At 38.7% G+C, this 21804-nt stretch overlaps 2 protein-coding genes across 3 annotated transcripts; one reads left to right on the forward strand and one right to left on the reverse strand.

Annotated features, from left to right (window-relative positions):
• The first annotated feature begins 338 nt into the window (after positions 1-338).
• On the forward strand, positions 339-16125 carry LOC129765518 (GTP-binding protein Rit2). Of its 2 annotated transcripts, none has more exons than XM_055765918.1 (5): positions 339-379; positions 814-1112; positions 5223-5545; positions 5603-5740; positions 5801-16125. In XM_055765918.1, the coding sequence occupies exons 2-5, from the start codon at positions 929-931 to the stop codon at positions 5927-5929; spliced, it is 774 nt and encodes a 257-aa protein (XP_055621893.1). In that variant the 5' UTR covers positions 339-379; positions 814-928; the 3' UTR covers positions 5930-16125. The 2 variants fall into 2 exon arrangements, with proteins under 2 accessions (XP_055621893.1, XP_055621891.1); XM_055765916.1 differs by lacking the exon at positions 339-379 and adding an exon at positions 426-752.
• LOC129765517 (adenosine deaminase-like protein) lies at positions 16021-19577 on the reverse strand. Its single transcript, XM_055765915.1, has 5 exons — positions 19493-19577; positions 19286-19431; positions 17159-17347; positions 16382-16844; positions 16021-16324 (listed from the first exon to the last, which is right to left on the reverse strand). The coding sequence occupies exons 1-5, from the start codon at positions 19520-19522 to the stop codon at positions 16130-16132; spliced, it is 1023 nt and encodes a 340-aa protein (XP_055621890.1). The 5' UTR covers positions 19523-19577; the 3' UTR covers positions 16021-16129.
• Between the last annotated feature and the right edge of the window lie 2227 nt (positions 19578-21804).

The following is a 21804-nucleotide window of genomic DNA, read 5'->3' on the forward strand; positions in this document are numbered from 1 at the left end:
CAGCCATCTTGGAAGTCTACTGTGTTTTGTTTGTAAACAAAACACTATACGCTAGTGCCGAAGCTCGCTCCTGATCAGTCTGTCTCTTTCCTGCTTCAAGCAAATAATTCCCCTTCTGCTTTCTTCCGTACTGTTTTCATATACCGCTCCCCTAACCAACTTAGTGACGAAACGGCCTCACCTAGTACCATAGACCCGTCTTGATTCAATCGACCCTGCGCGTCACTTCCCACATGAAGCGACGATGCTGAAACACTAGACTGCAATACCGATGTGTTTGCTTGTTGATGTTTTGTTTATGTTTTTTTTATCAGTCGCCACTCCAGAGTTGGCTCATGCGCATTCGCGCGGTGCAGTCTCTGTGTTAATTCCAGGGAGGGTGTGCATTAAGTTTCTACTACAATTGGGAAATCATCGTATGGTCTTCAAGATCTGGGGGCAAAGATGCCAGCGCGAAAAATTTTCTTAATAAGGGAAAATGTTCAATTTTATTTCACATTTTTCAAATTTTATTGGATTGATGATTTTGTTTTATTGCGAATCATCATTTGAGTTTATTTGAGATTAGCTAAAACAGTTAATTGATTTTGTTAGTTTCCCGGCATCCCTGCAGATTGAGCATGAGATTATGTATACATGTTCGATCGGGGGAGTTTTAATGTGACAAACAGAAGGTGCGAAGGAGTTTTTCGTACCCGAACAAGCAATATGTTGTCGATGTCGAAGCAGTCTCCTCATCTTATTCCTAATTAGTGAACTAGTGGTTACGGGAATGTGATACGTAGTGTTGTCTATAGGTTATTTGTTTTCTAGAGAATAGAACCAACGACCGCATTTATCTGGAGAATCCTTGGGGCTTCTACACCTTGCCACCGTAATTCAATAGTGCTCTTATAGAGGACCAACTACGACAAATCGAAGCAGTAAAATGGCTGGTGATTTCTCCGGATGCACGGCTCGGAAAAAGAACCGAGCCCAGTCGGTCGAATACAATCCGGCCAAGATCGATAATGCGGAGACGTCCAAGCAACAAACCAATCCGCTGACCACTCGTAGCGGGCTCCGCGTGTACAAAATCGTGATACTGGGCGATGGTGGCGTTGGAAAATCAGGTAGGAGTCATTTCTCCGGTGTGGGTGCGTGGGCGGATTGGGTGTTTCGGAACACCCAATCGGGTCTCTCTTATCGCTATTTATCTAAATTGGAGAGAGCCCAATATCGTTTGGGAGATTTATGATGGTTTGCAAAGAATGACGAAAAAAAACAATTCGAAAATACGCGATTGTCGTAACTGTTGATAGCTGTTTTTATTGTGTAGTAAAGTGGGTGGTAAAAGGGTGGTGTCAGATGTGCAGCTACGTTTATTGGCCAGTGATGCCAGAGGTGTTTCACTGTATTTCTTTGAAGCGAGACATGAGAAATTTCGTCATACGATTAGTCACGTCATTTATTGTCAGTCAGCGGAGGGGGTAAAAATCTTTTTCATCTGTACTTCTTCCAAAAATCTGTACCATAAAAAATATTAGTTATAAAAAAAATCGGTTTTATTAAAATGGAAAAAATATTATTTATTTTCCACAAAATATTACATTTACTTACTAGCTTCATATTTGTATTTATTTACTATAAATACTACATTTGCTGTAAATGTTCATCTAAAAATTGCGTTCGTTGTGTCGTTGCTGAGTCGATTTCGAAGCTTATTCTTGTTTGGATTGTACTCAGAAAAAACATCGTCACAGTCACACATCCATTTTCGCAGAGTATGGTCGGTGGAACACCGCATTGATTTGCATGCCGTCTGGTGAAGAGTAGCTCTGTATTTTCATATCACATAAATATTGAATCCGTGGGGCAAGTGGGGGTAACTTGGACCCCCAAAGCAAATCGCCTCATATTTCCGAACCAAGACGGTATAATTAAAAAATCACATTGTACACTGAGTTGTTTTCTCTCATTCAATAATGTTCAATCATTGTATCAATCTTTCAACTACCCTTTCAACTATAAAAAAATTCAAATTGATTAGAAATCAAATTATTAAAATCACAAAAATTATTTAAATATGAGTACCTTGAAAGAACATCTCATTCAAGATTTGTCGATGCATGTCGTTGGCTGTCAGTGAAAGTTCTCTAAATATCGTGTTCGCACTGGCCAATCTCAGTTTCTATATTGCTAATGTGTTGAACAATTGTTTCGCCACAGAATGCATCTTCAGAATATGCAAGAAGCAAGCATAGTGTAGAGCAGAATCAAAGCAGAAGAGAAAAAAATAATAAATAGCTCGTACGTCGTTGGTACAACGTCGGTATAATAACGGTATTGGGGGACAAACAGATAATCGTCTGGAACCGCACCGCCTATAGAACGAGGAAAATGTCGCGATGCATACTGAGTGTGTAACGTTTATTGTTCTGAGTGCATATATTGTTCTCGCGAAAACAAGAATGATTCATGAATCAACCATCTTCAGCTGCGTCTACAAAACAACGCAAACCCATCGGTCCTTTTCAGGGCCGCTATAACTTTTGACTGAAGAGCTATTTAAGAAATTACGATACATTCTAAGAATCTATTTTATGAATAAATTATTCATAATTATTTATTTTTTGGCTGTAGGAAACTTCTATGAATTCAGGAGTGTGTTTGGATTTATTGGTGTAGTTGTGTTGTTTTGAATTAAAGAAGCTTAAGCTTTCTCAGTTCATTCGCCTCTAGCCTTGAAAAAGACTAATTTGAATAACTATAACTGAACTAAACAACTCGGCCTTGAGGAATACCATTTCTAGTTCTATGATAACAATGCGGTAGTCTCTTGGGCATTGTTACCGCGATCACCTTTCGGACTTTGGGAATCAGTGCTTTTGATTTGGAGATTGGAACGAAACAACTTTATTCTCCTTCGAGTATAATGTAACGATATTCGGAGTGATGAAAACTGTTGTATATTTGACCTTTCAATGTAGACTAAGACCGATTTGCCTATTCCTATCGGTTTTATATCGCAAAGCGGGTAGATGAGTGGGTAACACAATAGAAAAATGTTCGTGAGCCTTTGATAAAGATCAGCAGATCACAACCGGATACTGCGATGGGCTGAGAAGAATGATACGTTAGAAAGAGTATGGTATCTAGACCTATTCCAGTAGTCTGGCTCGTCCATTAACTACGCGTTGCGTGAACAGGCATCATCCTTCTTTATTTATTTATTTTTTGCGCCACACGTAAAAACAGTTTCGAGTTGTCCTATGCTGTTTGATCAAATGAATTAGAATTCAGATTGTGATAATCGTATCGATAGTTTGTTGACATATATGTTAAGATTTCTTTTTGTTATAAGCAGAAAAAAAATCATTCGACAGTTGCCGAATATTCATGCATAGTAAGAATATTGAAACGCCAGCGAACTCTAACTTCTTTTCAGGTAACAATTTTATTTCAATGGATATTTCTTTATGGGGCAATTTTATATTTAGGTACGGTATTCATTCCCCATCATAAAAACCTGTAAACGCTTTCTAATACTTCTTTGATGCTTGTTATAAAGAGGGTCCCACATAAAATTGCATCACGGAAAAAAGCTGTAGAAAATTACTCATTGGGTATTTTATCTTGAAAATTTGGGTAGATGTAGTTGAGAGTGTGTTGATTATACTGTATTTTTATCGCTGTTAGTTTTTCGAAAACTTGAAAAAATGGCGAAAAACCCCGAAAAGCAACGTCGAGAATAGATTTTGTGCAAGCACCTGGAAAATAGTCAATTCTCTCATCGGAACATCGGAAAACAACTCGGAATCATGCAGTCAACGGTGAGTCGTGGGATTAAACGTTACTACGAAGCTCTGAGCATCGAACGGAATGAGAAATGCGGTCTGAATGGATGTTCGTGAAAGCGTTTAAGCGGAATCCCAATGCTTCGATGTAGCCAAAAAGTTGAATTTGTCCAAGTCTTTCGTTCAGAGAGCCAAGGACCGGAAGGGACTGCATACGTACAAAGAAGTGCAGGAAAGCTCCAAATCGTGACGAACGGCAAAATACGATGAGAAAATCTTGGGCCTGGAAACTGTTCACCCAGATACTGACGTACTCTTATTGTCTCACCATGGATGATGAGACTTACGTCAAGGATGGCAGCTTCCGGGGCTAATGTTCTTCACTGCCAGCACAAGTTTGATGTTCCGGAGGAAGTAACGAAGCAGAAACTTTCAAAATTGGCCAAGAAATACATAATTTGGCAAGCGATCTGCTTATGTGGCAAACGGAGTGCGCTGCTCCTGACTACCGGGACTGTAAATGACCAGATCTACCTCAAGGGGTGTCTACAGAAGCGTCTGCTTCCTCTGTTGAAGCAACACGAGGGTCCTACGATCTTCTGGCCGAATCTAGCTTCGTGCCACTATTCAAAGGATGTCCTGGAGTGGTACGAAGCCAACGGGTCCACTTTCGCACCGTATTGAAGTTGAATGAAATAAATATACCAAAAACTTTCTAATAGGTTAATTTTATTGTCTGAAAGCTGTAAAAGGATCGGTCAACTAGGTAGTTTTCTACATGGTTTTTTTCGTGTTGCAATTTGATGTGGGACACCCGGGAATGTTTTTGGGATTTACGTTGCAGCAGCCCTGGGGGGTCCAATCATCGAAATCAAATATCTGCATCATCTGTTTTACCAACTCCACGTGTTATTAATTTAACACTGTAAAAATCTGTAATTTGTACCGTACAAAATTTTTACCGTATAGAATCTATACCATAAAATCGAAAAAATCTGTACCTTTCCAGATAAATTTGTACGTGTGGCAACACTTCTTCTTCTTTTTGGCTTTAAGAGGGTTTAAACTTTTCAGTTCATTCGCCTCTAGATAGTGTGGCAACACTGATTGCGCTATAGAGGAGACCCCTCTGACCGTGAGTATTATATTAACATTCCTTCCCTTTCCATGGGAACGTGGGCGGCATCGTTCGATTATTTAACATTTGAATCACCAAAATTTGCATTATGAGCCTATGAGAATGGTTTGCTACTCCCAAGCGTCATTCAATGTTTTCTTTGGTAAATTTCGCTGTTTCAGATATATTGTGGATAATGGTTTCGCGAAAATAATAATGAAATAATAATATGATTTGAACAATTGCAACAATATTGTATTTCAATTTTTCAAACATGCTGGTGAACCTTAAAACTAATTTTTCGTATGTTTTTAAACACACCATTGCAGCCGTTACGCTGCAGTTCGTGAGCCACAGCTTTCTCGACTACCACGATCCAACGATCGAGGACTCGTACCAGCAGCAGGCTGTCATTGATGGCGAGGCAGCTTTGCTGGACATTCTGGATACCGCGGGCCAAGTCGAGTTCACTGCCATGCGTGATCAGTACATGCGCTGCGGGGAAGGCTTCATCATTTGCTACTCGGTCACCGATCGACATAGTTTCCAGGAGGCATCCGAATACCGGAAGCTGATTGCACGTGTTCGACTCACGGAGGATATTCCGCTGGTGCTGGTTGCCAACAAGCTGGATTTGCAGTCCCAACGAAAGGTACATATGCGTTTCCGCACCAAGTTCACCACTCAGCGTATAATTTTCTTCCCGTAGGTCTCGACTGAGGAGGGCAGAACACTGGCCAAACAGTTTGGGTGTCCGTTTTACGAAACATCCGCCGCGTTACGCCACTACATTGATGAAGCGTTTTTCTCACTAGTTCGTGAAATACGAAGGAAGGAAGAACAGCGTGTATGAATTCAACACATTTTAAGATTCATGGTCGGCTAATTTTCGTTTGGTTGCTTTCAGGCGCTTAATAGTGGTTCAAGTTCCGAGAAAATACACTCGCGACGACGTAGCCGCTGGTGGCGGCTGCGTTCGATATTCGCGCTGGTGTTCCGAAGGCGTCGCAATACGAATGGAAACAACAATAACTAAAAGGGTACTTATTCCAGGGTAACATACGCGAATTACGATTTCAGACCACCACACACATGCTTGGATAACATACAGCTGACCGGAGAAGGTCAGCAGTTCAGTGTCTCTCGTGCAACCATCGAAATGTTCAGAAACTGTTTTCTAGGTTAATACTGATTCCTCAAATGGTAGAGGAATTGATTCAAACATAATAGAACCGTTGTGTTCCAAGTCCGATGAATGTCGTCTTAGAGAAGATTAGATGTCAAAAGCATTCGACCAAGTAATGGTAATGTTGTTACCGAGATTTCAAAGCTGTTTTAGGATACGTTTATGACGATGAGTTGTTGAATAGTTGGCTAAGGAATTTAAATATGAAATATCTTGAATCGGCCGGAACGAGAATCTAACTCACATGATAATAGGACCAGCAAAAAAGCGCACCAATGATGTGGAGCCTAAATTTAAGCACGCCACTTGTTAATTTCATCAACACGCTTCGAATCATGCGAAATAAGATTATTTCGTCTTATCGTGTATTTTTTATTTGTGTTTTTCGCATGCGTATTGGACACACAATTGTTCATATTATCGATACTACCGTAAGCATTTAAACCCAACTGTCTGTGATTTCATCAAACTGCTGCTACTACTTAGCTTTACTTTCAAAACATACGGAAAACGAACTTTCAACTATTACTAGACTATTTCTTTAGAAGATAGTGTTCGTTTATTTAGTTCCAATCAAACACACATGTTGAGTTGTAATCGTAGCGTTGCATAACCAAAACTAGGCACATTAAGCATAACAGTATTGAATAGGAGTAGTTATTGAAAAAAGTCATACAGGGTTCCAACATAAAATGTAAATCCCTTCACATAGGCAAAGAGATACCAAAAATCAATAGCACCTAGCATAGTAGATCCGTAAATGGAGGAGAATGCACATACTGCAAAAAATAGGTTGAATTAGCAATTAATTTATTCGGAGATGTTATGAATCCGGCTAGCATTCTCGTATCATACTAAGCTCATTCGCCTCCCACTTTGATATCGGTCATTTAGGTGAATGCCTGGACTGGATTCAATCTACTACCGTTCTCATAGCAGCGGATGCGCAACTATTTGGCGACGAGGACGTTTTAGGTCGTTCTCATTTGAAGATACAACGAGTATAGTGTCTGTGTAAATATCCGCGTACTGAGCAACCGACATCGCACTCACCAAGATTTAATTTTTGAGATTAATTTGGCTCATTGTGATCGTGATACACTTTTTTATTCCTATCCATATATTTTGAAAGGAATTTCATTTGATAAGAAACAAAATTGAAAGCTGGAGTTTTTTTTAATTAATTTTCTCCTAAAAATTGAACCGCTCTGCAATTCGTTCTTCGGTGCCCAACTAATTTCTTTTTTTTTGTATTTTGTTGCAATACCAAATACTGTTAAGTCTTCGACTAGAATCTTCAAAACCCACGAAAATCCACTTCTTCTCCAATTTTTACTTTTACTTTTTACTTCTAAAATATTATCTAATTTTACTAATTTAAAACATTTAAATTAACACAACTTTATCAAGTACTAATTTTTCTCATTTTTTCAATAGAAGCCACATAGTTGTTCGTACTTTCCGCCACGTAGCGTACTTTTCGATTTAGTGTGTTTGTCTTGAACTAAAAACTTAATCCCAAGACAAGAAAAATTCAAAAGCTCTGTTACAGTTCAGATTCGACCATATTTGTAAAAGGATTTTTCATCAAAAATGAATCTCTTAAGTCTTTCGGAAGATTCAGGTTCAGCTGAAGATCCACAAATCAACTGGAAATAATGGTACCGAAGCGGAACTTATCAAGATAAACTCGGAAATTGTCTGCATCGAGCGATTGTCAGAATTGGAGAAACGGAACAGCTTTAGGAGGAGTGGAAAGACGGGGTATTCCGCCTCATCTATAAAAAAGATGACATACTGGATTGTAAGAACTATCATGCAAATACGATCCAGGATGTCATTCCAAATTATCTTCCTAAGTCTATCGCCACTAACGAACAGGTTCGAGGGGCATCATCGAAGGTCGGTCTACTATTGACCAAACCTTCGTCTGCTTTGCTGTTGATGTGGACATTGTTGGCAGAAGATTCTAAATGGTAGCAGAACATCACACCTGACTTAAGAATGAGGATAAACCAAACGTTTGTTTGAGAAACCCCATAAACGCCATTTTATCGAAATTCGCTTTTTGACAGATTTTGAGTCCTTGATGGTACCTACATCGACTATCAAAATTTTAGAAAAAGTTAGTTCTACGAACCCCCCATAAATTGGGATTGCAAATATTCGTTTGTTCAAGAAACCCCAGAAGTCCATGTTTCTAATTCTCACCATGTGCAACACTGGAATATACCCAGGTTTTTTTACGCGGTTTTTTTTGGGCGGTTTTTTTACGCGGATTTTCCAATTAACGCGGTTTTTTTTACGCGGTACCCACGTAAAAAATCATCTAGCAATCTTCTAGCAACAGCAGATGACCTCATTCGTGAGGAAACCCGAACTATAGCTATCAGTAACCATTGAAATTGCAGGAAAAAAACTACGGGTTTTCGGAAGCGAGCTACACTCAACTTTTTACTTCCGTTCTACGTAAAGATAGTCCCATTTCATATCTATCATTAGGTGACATGGTTTTTTCTACGCGGTTTTTTTACGCGGATTTTCAATTAACGCGGTTTTTTACGCGGATTTTCTAATTAACGCGTTTTTTTACGCGGTTTTTTTTACGTATCCCCCGCGTAAAAAAAACTGGGTGTAGATATACAATTTCGTGCATTGTTTACATCCGATGTCGCAAGAAGCATGCTCACCCAGACCCAGACATGACCGCGAAATGTAAGCGTGGTGTTCGGCGGGCAACAAAAAACAAATCGGAAGTTTTAAAACGGGCAAGAGTCAACGGAAAGGTACGCAAAAATTAGAAAGGGAAAGGACGTTCCAGCAGTGATATTACTCAAACGATTTGAGAGGTAAACCATCTTTCGGAAACCCCAAGCTATGAACTGTAATTCATCTTGTAATACAACACATTTTGTCGTCTCCCGTAAACGCATCGAACGATATCAAACTACCAGAAACTACGCAAAAAACAACTATTTCGTTGGAAAGCAGTGGCTGGAAAACCCCAAATATTCAAAAAATTCACTTCAAGTTTTCATTCACCCAGTTTGCTCACTCGAAAAACTTCAAGGACTTGGCGGTGGAAAAGAATCACATATGTGACGCCAACAGATCCTCTATCTTCCTCCACTACGTATTTTTGTATTTCTTTTTCATTAAGAGTAAAACATATAATACTTATCCGACCCCTCTCACCCATCTCTCTTTTAATGCAGAACATAACTTGTAAACAGCCCCATTCTTACTTGGTATGAACATTATGAACATTAAAAGTACATAAAATTGAATCGAACCACTTCAAAACCGCCAAATATACCACTGATTTCTCGTTTGTTTGAGAAACCTCTTAAGTCCACCAACTTTGAAGCGTTATATTTTGAGCTTAACCTGTTATATTGGTGAAGTAGTGGTTCAAAATAAAATGTTTTTGGTCTAATAATCGAACCTCATACCAACAAATTGGAGGACCAGGTCAAAATTTTGAGAAAAACGTCTTTCATTTCTATACCGGGGTGTAAAATCAAAGTTTCGAAAAGGGAAGCATTACGCCGGAGACCCAGATTTTGAGTGTTAATAGCTCCTAAACAACCGAACGAAATGGTAAGATAAACACTTCATTCGAAAGATAAAATGTCTACGTGTTATATACTTGTTACTTTTTCATCCAAAAACTTGTTTAAATAGCCTTAAAATTGTTTTCAAAACGGGCTATTGAAATGACCAATCGGTATATAAGCGAGCGCCGCTCGGAAATCCTTCCAGTTATAATTGAATAACGATTAGAGTATGTTGTCGCTGTTGTGGTGAAGTTAACTTCGTTTAATATGAAAGTGCTGATGAACGGTGTCACCAAGAGCCTGTTTGTGTACCTTAGGCCAGAAGGGAATCCATCAGGAGGAGAGTGATGCCACAAACGGTTCCGCTTGAGACATCGGAGCAGCCACCACACTATTTTCGTTTGGTTGCCATCCAGCATCGAGAAGATTCAGAAAAGATGCCATTGTAGCTGAAAAATAATCTACCAGTTCCCCTTGGAATTGAAAAATACATTCATGCGAAAGAGTTTATTTTAATGTTTTCTATCTATATAACACTGCAACCAAATACATTTGGTTTTGTGGTTTTTCAATCAAGTGCAATGGTTATTATTATGGTGGTTATCGAGTTAGCATTAACCACTGGTGGGCTTCGAGTATCGAGAAGAATCTGGAAAGATGTTTTCATTGCTGAAAAATAATCTGCCAGTTCCCCTGGGAATCGAAAAAAACATTCAAGCGAAAGAGTTTATTTTAATGTTTTCTATCCATCTAATACTGCGACCAAATAAATTTGGTTTTATGATTTTTTAATCAAGTGCAATTAGCATGAAAGCTTCTAAAGATTATTCTTCCCCATCAGTAGAATATTTTGTTATCCAATATTGGATGCATATAACCTTGTGCCTCCAACGTGACGCTCTCGTTTTCGAAGTCCTCCAAATATTCATTTATTTATTCATTCAGAACGGGTTCAGATTCAACTTCAAACAAATGATCACTAAATCAACGATAGTCCTACATCGCCTATGCGGTTATAGCATAGATATAACCCACTGTTTTTTTTCGTTTCTCGCAAGCGCGTCAAATAGACTTACCTAAAAAATAAAAAATAGGGGAAAATCTCTTTCGCTGCTATTTTCATTTCGTCTTATGATTTTCAATACTTCTTTGTTCTATAGATTTATTATCTTTCTAATCCGGTTCCTTTTGTTAAAAGAGGATATTAAAATACATGTATCAAACCATGAATAAACAACTTACTCGACGTTGAATTGTTAGGTACCGCTGAAGTTGAAGACTCAATAATGAAACTCAACGAAATTATGAGTTCTATTTTTTAAATATAGCTGATATCTATATTGAAAGAATCGTAGAAACATTGACACTGGAACCACACAACGTTGCAAAAGAAACTGAAGTAATGCGGTATTGCCACGAAAGGTCTTTCCTTTTTTTTCTCATACAACGAACTGAGTTCTGACTTCTGACTTCTGTTTGCAAAGGAGTAAAATCAATCTGCAAACAGACTATTATTCAATCAGTTTGTGGGATAGCAAATCTTGTTCAACAATTCAAAAGGACTGAATGTTTTCAATAGATATTGTTTTTTATATGCTCTGAATGATATGATTTCGGATTTCATAAATATTATTTACGCTACCCTACTTTTATTCCTTTTTTATAACATTAATGAGAAATTTTGTGATGTTTAGCTCAAATTTATATTTCTTCCTCTACAGATTACTGTGATGTGAAAATTTTCATCAATGGATTATAATAATTTTGATTTAATTGGTTCCTAGATAAAATTTGAATATTGAAAAAAATATAATAAAAAAAACTTGCTATCGCTTTTCTCACTAAAACGACAATTCGGGCAGTTTTGCAAGCAAACGATTCAAATGCGTCCTCAATGAAATACATGCCTGCTTCCGGGGTCAAGCACGGTAGGGTCCGATTAGGCATTAGTGTAGTGATCGACGGCGATGAGTTCAAGGTAGTGGATCGATGTGTAAACCTTGGTTCAATGGTAACTGACTGACATTGATCACCCCGATTCTGCATTCTGATCGACTAGAAATATTTCGATCGTCTTGACAAACAGGCTTTTTCTGAGCGGTTTATGAGGCTAGACGACAATTGTTATCTCACCATTACGGAATTCTTTACACTCTATTCCGAGAGTTGTGACGTCTGAGGTTCATTTTGTAGTATGTGACAGAATGATCTGAATCTGTGTGTTAATTCTACTGGTTGTCGCATTAGATCAGAGATCCTTTAGGATCTCCTTAACATTGTTTTGCATGTTTTCCGCTTAATGTTGCACATACTGATGCAGGGGTAGTAAGTATAGAAGAATATCTACGAATTCAGAGGGTATGCTGGCCCTTACCTAGTCTTGATCAGCAGAACCCGCAGTGTGCGGCTTCATTCGCGTCAACTTTGAGGCTCCGTCGATACTGGAAATCGAAGGATGAAGTCCAAAGCCAGAAATCGAATTAAAGCTGAGATGTTCAAAGCAGATCCAACCTTATCAGCACATATCTGGCATCAACTCTTCAGCGATATGTGGGAAACCGCGACTTTTCCGGCCGACTGGATGCATGGAATCTCAATGAAGGTTTCCAAGAAAGGAAATTTGATCGAATGTGGCAATTGACGCGGCATCATGTTGCTGTGATCCCCAACTTCCGACGACAGTAAGCCGGGTCCGTCCCAGCCGATCATGCGCACAACACATGGCCCATACTAGTGCAAGTGGAAAAGCGTTTGACCAATTCGAGGCGTTCTCAGATCTGAGAAAGTCAACTGGCGCAACTTTGCGGCGAACCCAGCATCCAAAAAGTTGCCAAGACTGGATATGTTGCAAGATCGCCGGACAGTAGCCCCGCAAAGATGGTGTTCATTATCGTGTAGCAAACCTTTGGATGGTGTGGCCCGGGAATGAAGACTGCATTGAAGGAACTGCAGTCTTGGATCAGGTGACTGAATTAGACTGAATTAGGTGTGATTTAGATCTTATCTCTCCTGGGATGTAGTTTTATCTTGAAACAACCTTTTTCATCGTGATTAATGTGACCTTTGTTGGAACTGTTGACAGTAGACCGATCCGATGATTACCAAGAAATCCTGTAACCATGGAGCAACTGAACCATCTTGGCCTTGTCGCCGACGTTGTCCGGCTTGCTGAACGGAGAGCTGCATAGCAACTTGATGGTCTCTTCCATAAGTTCCAAGGCAGCAGGTCGCACAGTAAGTCATCGCAAAGCTCAAACCAATGGAAGTAAATACGAAGCATCCCTCCAGTTTTACGGTATCCGGACAACAGATGTAGAAGGTGAAAACCTTCAAATATCTTGGTATCCAGTTTACGCCAGAATGTGATACTATGCCAGAAATACCCACACAAACCAAGAAAGCTCGGTGAGTCTTTGCAGGTCTCTCGAACCATTTGGCGCTCAAGTCAGATCTTACTGCCTGCGAAAACCCAAATACTCCATTCAAATGTCGAATTTGTACAAATATACGGCTGTGAAAAGTTGTATTCTCTGAGGAGCCAACGCAAAAAATGCAAGTAGTTCAGACACTAGGATTTCTAACACGGACATCGGAAATGAATCGGACACACTTTAAAAAAGGGCGCAAATGAAATCTGGAAGCACTCGAGTGGAACCTGCAAGAACAACGAAGAAGAGACATACCCAGAGGTTCCTGGTGATGAAGTTTCGTTGCGTATATACAAACATTTGACGAGAACCTTGCTGGCGACAAATCTAAACGATAGCGCCAATTGTCAGTAGAGGAGTCTTTTCGTAAAGTCCTATGCGCTAGACAACCGACGCAGCAAGTAAGAGGTATATGCAGTACAACAATATTCACATTGTACTCGACATGAACACTGATTTATTGTAATGTAATTCGAGAATCCCGGTCGAATAATAACGAGAACGATCCGCTTGCTCTTCTATTCTAGATAACCACCCCTATTCTACATTCCGCCGGATTTGCATTTCGTTCGAAACCATTATTTCGTTCGAGTTATAGGGCCCTATTATATAAATCGAATCGAGAAGCCGATAGAATCACTTTCATTATCATGCCGAGTAAAATTTCGTATTTTGTGAACCGAGTAAGAGATTATTTACCGAGCTCGAATTTCATGTGTTGCGATTGCATATATTTAGACGTTTCTGAAATGTTTTCCAAAGAAAAATATCAGAGACGCAAACCAAAACAAAATAATCCTCTGAAGGTATGCGACAAGCTAACCAAACCACTCGAAATATTCTGACAGTTGCATCGATATCCGTCACTCGGTCGATGCTATCGACTTGTTTGGTATTTATAATAGTAAAATAGAGCTAACGAGTGAAATTCTTGTCGGCTCTATTTCTATAAAAGGGCCCATAATTGCGTTTTCCCTATTTCGAACGTTTTGCCAATTTAAGTGCGATTCACATACAACATCCACGTCACGTTGCGTCAATTATTCTTCCAAGCAGTTCTTATGCAAACATTCACATACACCGGCAACGGGAACTTCGACTTGCCGTTGCTGGTGTATGTGAATGCTTCAATAGGAATTCCAAGGAAGAATAATTGACGCAACGTGACGTGACGGAACGTGAACGTGACGTGGATGTTGTATGTGAATCGCACTTTATTGTGCAGAATAGGAGTGAACATTTATTTGCTTGTTGCTTGTTCGAAGGATTGACTACACTAATAGAAATCCTTACTCTACATTTATATTTCTTATCTCAATTAAACTTAACGCCGGTCAATGAACATTTTGAAGATGTGCGTCTAAGAAGATATATTTGTAAGACACAATTCTAATAGAGTCGCTGCTTTTTCGCTCATAACTGTTACTTTTTCGGCGCACCGCAAGTCGCATTCGGGCCACACACCCTATGAAAAATATCAGCTCAATCGGACTTAAGGGAGAGTGGCGCAAAGTGGTCGAGGTTTTCGAGGTGAAAATTTTGTATAGGGTAACTTTTTGATTTTTTTTCCATACTTTCATTGCCACCCTAGTGTTTATTTAACCTCTACCGCCGAAAACTTCTAACTTGATAACAGTGTTATAGCTCTGGTGTCCCAATAAAGGAGACTCAACGGTTCGGTGATAGATGAATGCGTGTTCTTCGGATCAATGAAGGTCCTCGACAACATCGTTAGTTAGGGTATCCAACAATGGGATTTGAGTAGGCACAATTCCCATTTCTGGATCTTCTTAGTGTTATACATACAGAAAAGCCGTAAACATGATTGATAAGTTTTGCTGACTATTGAAGATGGAGTGCAAACTGTAAACATGCTGCAACCTATATTTGAAACATTGTTCCCCGATGTGGTTGCTTGTGTACCGATTGGGACGACTTGTGTTTCGTAACTTCCTTTTTTCTTTTATAATACAATTTTAATTCTTTTTTTTACGAGTGACGCGTGCGCCGAAAAAATTGCGTAAAAAAGAATCTAGTGTACATGCAGTGATATTTTTCGGTACTCAGTACAGGATAGATATTCAGAACTAATCAATTTACAATTTTTTCGATTTCCCGTTAAGCTGCTTATTGTATCAGTACCAATACTAAGTAGAAAAGCTGCAGACACAACATCATTTGACAATTGTTCATTAAAATCAAATCCATGGAATTAGTAGAAATTTCAATGCAAATGGTATCAAAATCACGTTTATTCCATCACGTATCAATTATTCCATGATAACAAATTATACACACAATGGATTCTCTCGCACGGGATCCAACATGCTTTACAAGAAATGGAAAGAAAATGTGATTTCTCTGCTTAGACGGTGTATACATTTGTTTGTCAATCCTAGATACAATGGAAGGAATTAACGATAACAAATTTAGTAAAAATACAGCAATATTTTACACAACCAAGCACGGATAACCTGACTTCAGTATGAATCACCTAAACAACATATATAAAAATAAGCTGAATTCTAGTCTATTCTTTCTTGTTAACAGTCCTCCGTATGATTTCCAACTTATGAGAAATGACAATAATTCTCCAATAAATACGCATTTAATTTTTGTTTATGAGAGAACAACAAAAACAATCTCTAATTACGTTACTGATAGACAAACCGTAACCGCCGAGTACACATTGTATTATCCTTAGAGTATTATACAAGTTAGTTTTCCCAAAAAAAAAAACTTCAGTAGTGTATGTTCTAGTTTCATGGTTTTTAGTTGAATGACAACCTAAGTTTAGCAGTTCTAAACTGCAGCAAAAGTTAAATCAAAACCAAGCGTTCGGCGATTAAAAATATTAGAGCAAACAACTTATCCGGAACAAAACTTATTTTTGTTCTGGTACAAATGAGATAAACTGAACTATCAGAGCACAAATTGGGAATGACAAAACGATGAATAGATAATTAGTTGATTCTAACGAATCAAATGTAATTGAAAAAGGGCATAGAAGATACACATGTAACTAATAGAGGATAATAATAAAAAGAACAGAAAACCATTGCGAATTAATCAGCTTTTAGTGAATCGCTGAAACCGTCGAAAATCCTAGCTAAGAACTGCTTCTCGTCGTCGCTTGCAAAAGTATAATCAATCGTTTGTCTTTGAAGCTTTAAAATATCCTGTGTAGTCAGTCCGTAAACATTGGAGCATATCTCCAATTCTTTCGACAAACTCGTATCGAACACTCCAAAGTCATCGGTCTAGAAGAGGCAAAACTATCAGCACTTTTCCAACGTCAGTCATATTACCTCGCATACACAAATGCAAACAGCGAATGCTTCGCTCCAAAGCGCCTTAAAGTGATGCTCTTCAAACGACCGCACGGTGCTACACTTGACATTGCTGGTAAGACAGCATTCGAACGGGATTCGATTGGTTTTGGCAAATTGAAGACTCTCGCCCCTCACGAACGTTCCGTGTCCGATGCGATCGGTTCCGAACTCGAACATCTCCTGCACCTCGCCATCGTCATCGAATTCTCCACAGTGGAGGGCCATTTTCAGTCCACCGGCTTGGGCTTTGCTGAGGAATCCTCTGAAGTCGGAAAATTTGGTCCCAAATGGAGCTCCGCTCAAATCCATCGCTTTAATAATGTCCGGGTAAATTTTGGCTAGTTCCAACACCAGAGCAACATTTTCCTCCGCTTCGCGAAGCCCTTTCGAGCGATCGATTGATGGGATCAATTTCACTGTGATGGTTGGGATCTCCTGGTTCGATTTTCTGCAATGAAGCAGCTTGTGTTATTTCTTGCTTAAACGTCCTCTAGCCAACTACAGTAAACATTCACTAACTGGGCGAAAAGGGAAGATTAGTTATCGACAGTTGCCTTTTAACTGGTCCAGCATGTTAAACATCAAATAAAATCGATGGGAACTTCAATGAATTGTTTGATTCGCGTTGATCATGAAATTGGATAAACAACAGTCTTAAAATCTTCCATTTGAATATGGCGTTGATTGTTTACGTTCGCCCAGTTAAAAAGCAGACCAGTTAAACCAGGACCAGTTAGCGAACGACTACTGTATATCATATACCTTATAGCTTCCAGCACAATGACTAGATAGACACGCTTGCTCATGCTGGAAGTGCTTTTAGGGGTTGTTCTCAGCTCCAGATATACCACGTTGTCGGCAGCGAACTCTTCAATGACTTTTCTGGTGGCATATGCCAGGGTTTCCGGTTGGTCCGTGAGATCATGAGCGTATTTGAACTTTTGGAAGCATCTATGGATTATTAGGAAGAAGTTTGAACGTGTATGGATGTTCATTCAATGTAAACAGCTACACTCTGTCCAACTTCTACGGGACCACCTCCAACATCAATTATTTAGTACTTTTTAGTAGCGTTTATTTAACATCAATGTATGGGATCAATGGTCTCACAATAATAAAAAAGATACTGATTGTTTATAACCGTCTCCAAAAAAAACTAACAAATCAAGAAACATTTCTGGTACTTCAACCTTTTCAGGTTATCTTCAATGACGAAAACACGTCCAACTTCGAAGGTCTCGATAGATTCAATGGATACTATCGGGATTCCCGGAAAAAATACTATTTTGTTACAATTTGTTAAGGTGCATGCTCGGTAGGCTTCATTTATCTCCCGCAGGTTTTGGGTTCGCGGGAACGGAAGAAAGTTTTCCCCCACAGCAGTGAACTTCGGCTGGTGTCTATACCAAGAAAAAAAAGTTAGGAAAGCAGCAACAGAATAGTTGGATCATCGACAACAAGTTAAGAATCATCAGGTGAGTCCGCTCTTTCATATATATTCTATGCAGATTAGCGCATTTTTTTGTCGTTTACAATAGCTTGTTTCCACCTGGCCCTTGATAGGAATTCAACCCTGTATTGTAACTAGCATGCTTAAGAAACTTTAATGAAGACACTCAATTTTTCATTTTTTCCGAAATTCCCTAATCTTCATACGATTGATCATCGACCTGCAGATATGATAGTCTGTAGGACTTTCATATGTTGGAAAATTCTTCGTACTCATACAGTGATACAAACTCGTAATCGTACTCCACCATGTAGATCTCTATTCTCTTTTTTTCTCTAAGGGTGGGTTTAGACTAGGGATATATTCATGTGAAGAAATATGATGAGATTTATAGAAATCGCATCAACCGTTTACACTAGCGTGAACTTCTATAATGAATATATTCATATTTTCGGTGAATTTATTCACCTGAAGTAGAACTGCATCCAACTTTAGTGATTTCTCACCAGTGAGAAATCCACAAGCGTTTACATATGCTGAATTTATTCAAGTTATATATACCTCGAAGAAGTGTATCATATTTATTCTCACCCGTTTACACCTATTTTCACGTGAATAAATCCATCTATAGGCTATAGATCTCCCTAATGTAAACCCGCCATAAGAATGGCTAATGTAAGTGTGAATGTATGAAAATTGACTCAAACTCATATGGATGAAATTTCAACTCGATTTAAAAGGGGTTGATAAATTTCAGCATTCTATCATTAGTATGGTATCCCTTGATCATTGAAACTATCTTTAGCTGTCTTTAGCCGTTATCTGTGAATTTTTGGTGCATTCGGAAGGAATATTTATCCATTTTTTCGTCAGGTGGTTTTTCAAATCATTAGGTTTAGAAATATGATGATTTCTTAATTTCCTACACAGATAATCAGCCCTATTCTGTATTTCCGGGGGATTTCCATTTCGTTCGAAACCGTTATTTCGTTCGAGTTCGAGTTAGTTTCGTTCGAGTAATTTTGCGTTCCTTATTTCGAACGTTTTGCCCATTTAATGTTCGAAGAGTAACTGATCGAACGAAATGCAAAAACTACTCGAACGGAATACAGAATGGAATTTTGTCAACTCGTTCGAAATATTTCGAATCGATCAAAATACAGAATAGGGGTGAACTTCCATAGTTTTTAACTGGGATTGATGCCGGGAGATTGTGGAAGTATCAATAACTTTCGAGCAACTGTAATGGAACCCTGTGCGAACTTTATGTGCGCTGTGCTTTGAATCATTCTCTTGGTAAAACTTGAATCGTCGATTCCATCTCATTTTGTTCACTTTGCTTCATGTTTTCCTTTAGGATGTTTTCCATGAAAGACACATAAGGGTAATAATTTTAAAGTAAAATACACAAATCTCAAAACGTCCTACAATTGACTTACTCTTTCAAAGTAAGATTACTCCCGTTGGTTATTTTATAAAAGCAATACTCATCGCTGTCGGATATTTCGCTGGCCCCATACTTCAGCTCTTTAAGCTCGGCTAACGTGTGGTTACTTAACGATCCATTGAGGTGAGCATGGAGCTCCTAAAAGTGTATCAGGAGAGAAATTCTTTTGATTTCATTAACAAACCAAGCAAATAATTACGATTTTTGGCACTTTTTGGAAGAAATTCATTTCTATTTTGAAAAATGTTTTGAATGCCGCCAAAACAACACATATCTAGATAAGTTGAGCGGTGGTGCGTTGTTATTTTCGTTTGTGTTTTAGTTTGTTCATCGCATCCAGGGATGTCAGGTTTGAATACATTTTAGTAGACATTATGAAACACGTGAAGACATTTCAGTATGATAGTGTATGTGTTTTTGAGAAATATTATTTCCATAAAATCCCAACTATTGGCCGAAAATATCGGCAAAATTAGTAAGCCTTTTGTCTCTCTATCATTCGTATGCTTTTATCAGTGTTATTTGTTTACTTTTGTCCTTGGTAATAAATGGAAACTTTGGCTCGGTGTCATTCACCCGCTTTTTTAACCTGCCACTTGTTTATATCTCAGTATGTTTACTGTTCCGCCAATTTTTTTTCTTATCAATATTTGAGGACAGTTCCTGGTGTAGAGATGCGAATCACAAATGAGATGTACAGCATGAGTTAAAATTTCTAGAATTACAACGAAAGGTATTTTTGTAAAAGTGTAATAGATTTTCCACTCAATTCATTTTACAAACATTCAAACATTGTATTTTTATTGTTTTTGCTCTATACTACATAATAAATTATCCTAAATCTTTCAAACGACCGCTTCACAAATCAAAGGTCTCCCGGTTACATAGCGTTCGATTATTAGTTTTATAGATATGGTTTGAGTTATAATCAAAACTTCAGAGCTGAAATAAACAAATTGAGTTGTTTATAGAAATTTTTGAACAAATGAGTGTCATCCATCCTTGTTTTTATCATTTGATTCTTCGTGCAGCACGCATTAATGGAACACTTATCACACTTCCATTTTTGTGGAAGAATTGGGCGATATTCACTTAATCAACGGTTTACCAAGTCATTTATTTGCTTCGACTGGTAGAGTCATAAAATGTGCATAAAGCGTGACGCATTTCATGGTAAAATTTAAATGAAAGTTCTGTTTGACAATACTCATAACTACATTTCTACATTGAGTTGTGACTCTTCCGTTGTCCACATATTCTTCTTCTTGAATGGCGTTAACGTTCCCTGTGGAACTTTTGCCGTCTCAACATATGCATTAACTAGCGTCATTCATTAATACTTAGTTGAGATTTCTTAAGCTAAATAACACGCCTTGAATGTATTCCGAGGGGCAAGCTCTAGAATAAGCGTGACCACAGTGCAAGTCGGAGGAAATTTCTTTGACGAAAAATCCTCCGGCCAGAACGGGAATCGAACCCGAAAACCCGGCATGATAATGTGAGACGCTAGCCACTCGGCCACTTGTCCACTGAAAGGATTTACGTCGCACGGTGTGACCGTGATGATGGTGGTTTCGAATTCCATAACGCGCTTGATAAGAATCGATTCCCAGATCTAGCAGTCGTCAAATGTACATGCCAGTTGTTGGCTTTGTGTGCCAACATACATGATCTGGAAAATGAACTCCATACCCTAAAAATAAAATTACTTCGTAAGGACATAAAAGTTTCAGAAAACGGACATGTACAGGACTGGTGGACTAGAATTGACAGTTCACTGATATTTTCGACGCTTCGATGCCTTGTTTGTAACGTTCTCACTATGCCTCACTCTTCTGTAACTGTCGAGCGAAAAAAAAAAATTTAAATATTTAGGTATTAAATACAAAATACCGCAATAGTGCCTTTTATGAGACCAGGGCTCAGCATAGTCATAGTCAACTGAGAATAGTCAGCTGACTAACCGACTGACTATATCCATGGTCAGTTAGTAATGGCTTTTGGCTTCTTCACGCAGTTTCTCCTCCAAATCGACTGAACAGTCAGTCGGGCGTTTAGTCGCTATCTCCCTCTACTGACTCGACTATATTCATATTCATTCTTCCCAGTCAAATTGTCCTCATTGCATTTTGAAGTGACTTCCCCCAAAACGAATTCGTTCCTCTTTCTCTTTCTCATGTATCTTTATGCATGCATCGATGTTTGAGTTCACCGTGGTTTGACAAACGCTACAGGTGAGCTAGATTTTTTTGTATCGTACACGAAAATTACTCACACGTATAAAATAGCGTGCTGTGTGTACGCTATTTTGCACGCCTAATACTAACTAATACTAACGCGAGGACCTTTATAGCATACTTGATAAATGTCTAAGTTCGTTGGTTTGAGTTCACGATGGGTAGAAAATAACAGTCAATTGATGGAGTAACTACTTTTTTGCATCAGAAATCAATTTTTCGTTCCTCTTTATATGGACGTACAATAAGATTGCATACGGGGGTACGAAATTAG

The sequence above is a fragment of the Toxorhynchites rutilus genome, chromosome 2 (assembly GCF_029784135.1).
Source record: "Toxorhynchites rutilus septentrionalis strain SRP chromosome 2, ASM2978413v1, whole genome shotgun sequence".
Lineage (NCBI taxonomy): Eukaryota > Metazoa > Arthropoda > Insecta > Diptera > Culicidae > Toxorhynchites > Toxorhynchites rutilus.

Bases quoted from the DNA above. Each gene is read 5' to 3' on its own strand.
- LOC129765518 (XM_055765918.1), top strand. From the start codon at position 929: ATGGCTGGTGATTTCTCCGGATGCACGGCTCGGAAAAAGAACCGAGCC. The intron at 5,546-5,602 runs GTACATATGCGT...TTCTTCCCGTAG, and splicing joins ATTTGCAGTCCCAACGAAAG to GTCTCGACTGAGGAGGGCAG. The intron at 5,741-5,800 runs GTATGAATTCAA...GGTTGCTTTCAG, and splicing joins GAAGGAAGGAAGAACAGCGT to GCGCTTAATAGTGGTTCAAG.
- LOC129765517 (XM_055765915.1), bottom strand. From the start codon at position 19,522: ATGAATTTCTTCCAAAAAGTGCCAAAAATC. The intron at 19,432-19,492 runs GTAATTATTTGC...ATACACTTTTAG, and splicing joins TCCAAAAAGTGCCAAAAATC to GAGCTCCATGCTCACCTCAA. The intron at 16,325-16,381 runs GTATGCGAGGTA...TGCCTCTTCTAG, and splicing joins CATTCGCTGTTTGCATTTGT to ACCGATGACTTTGGAGTGTT.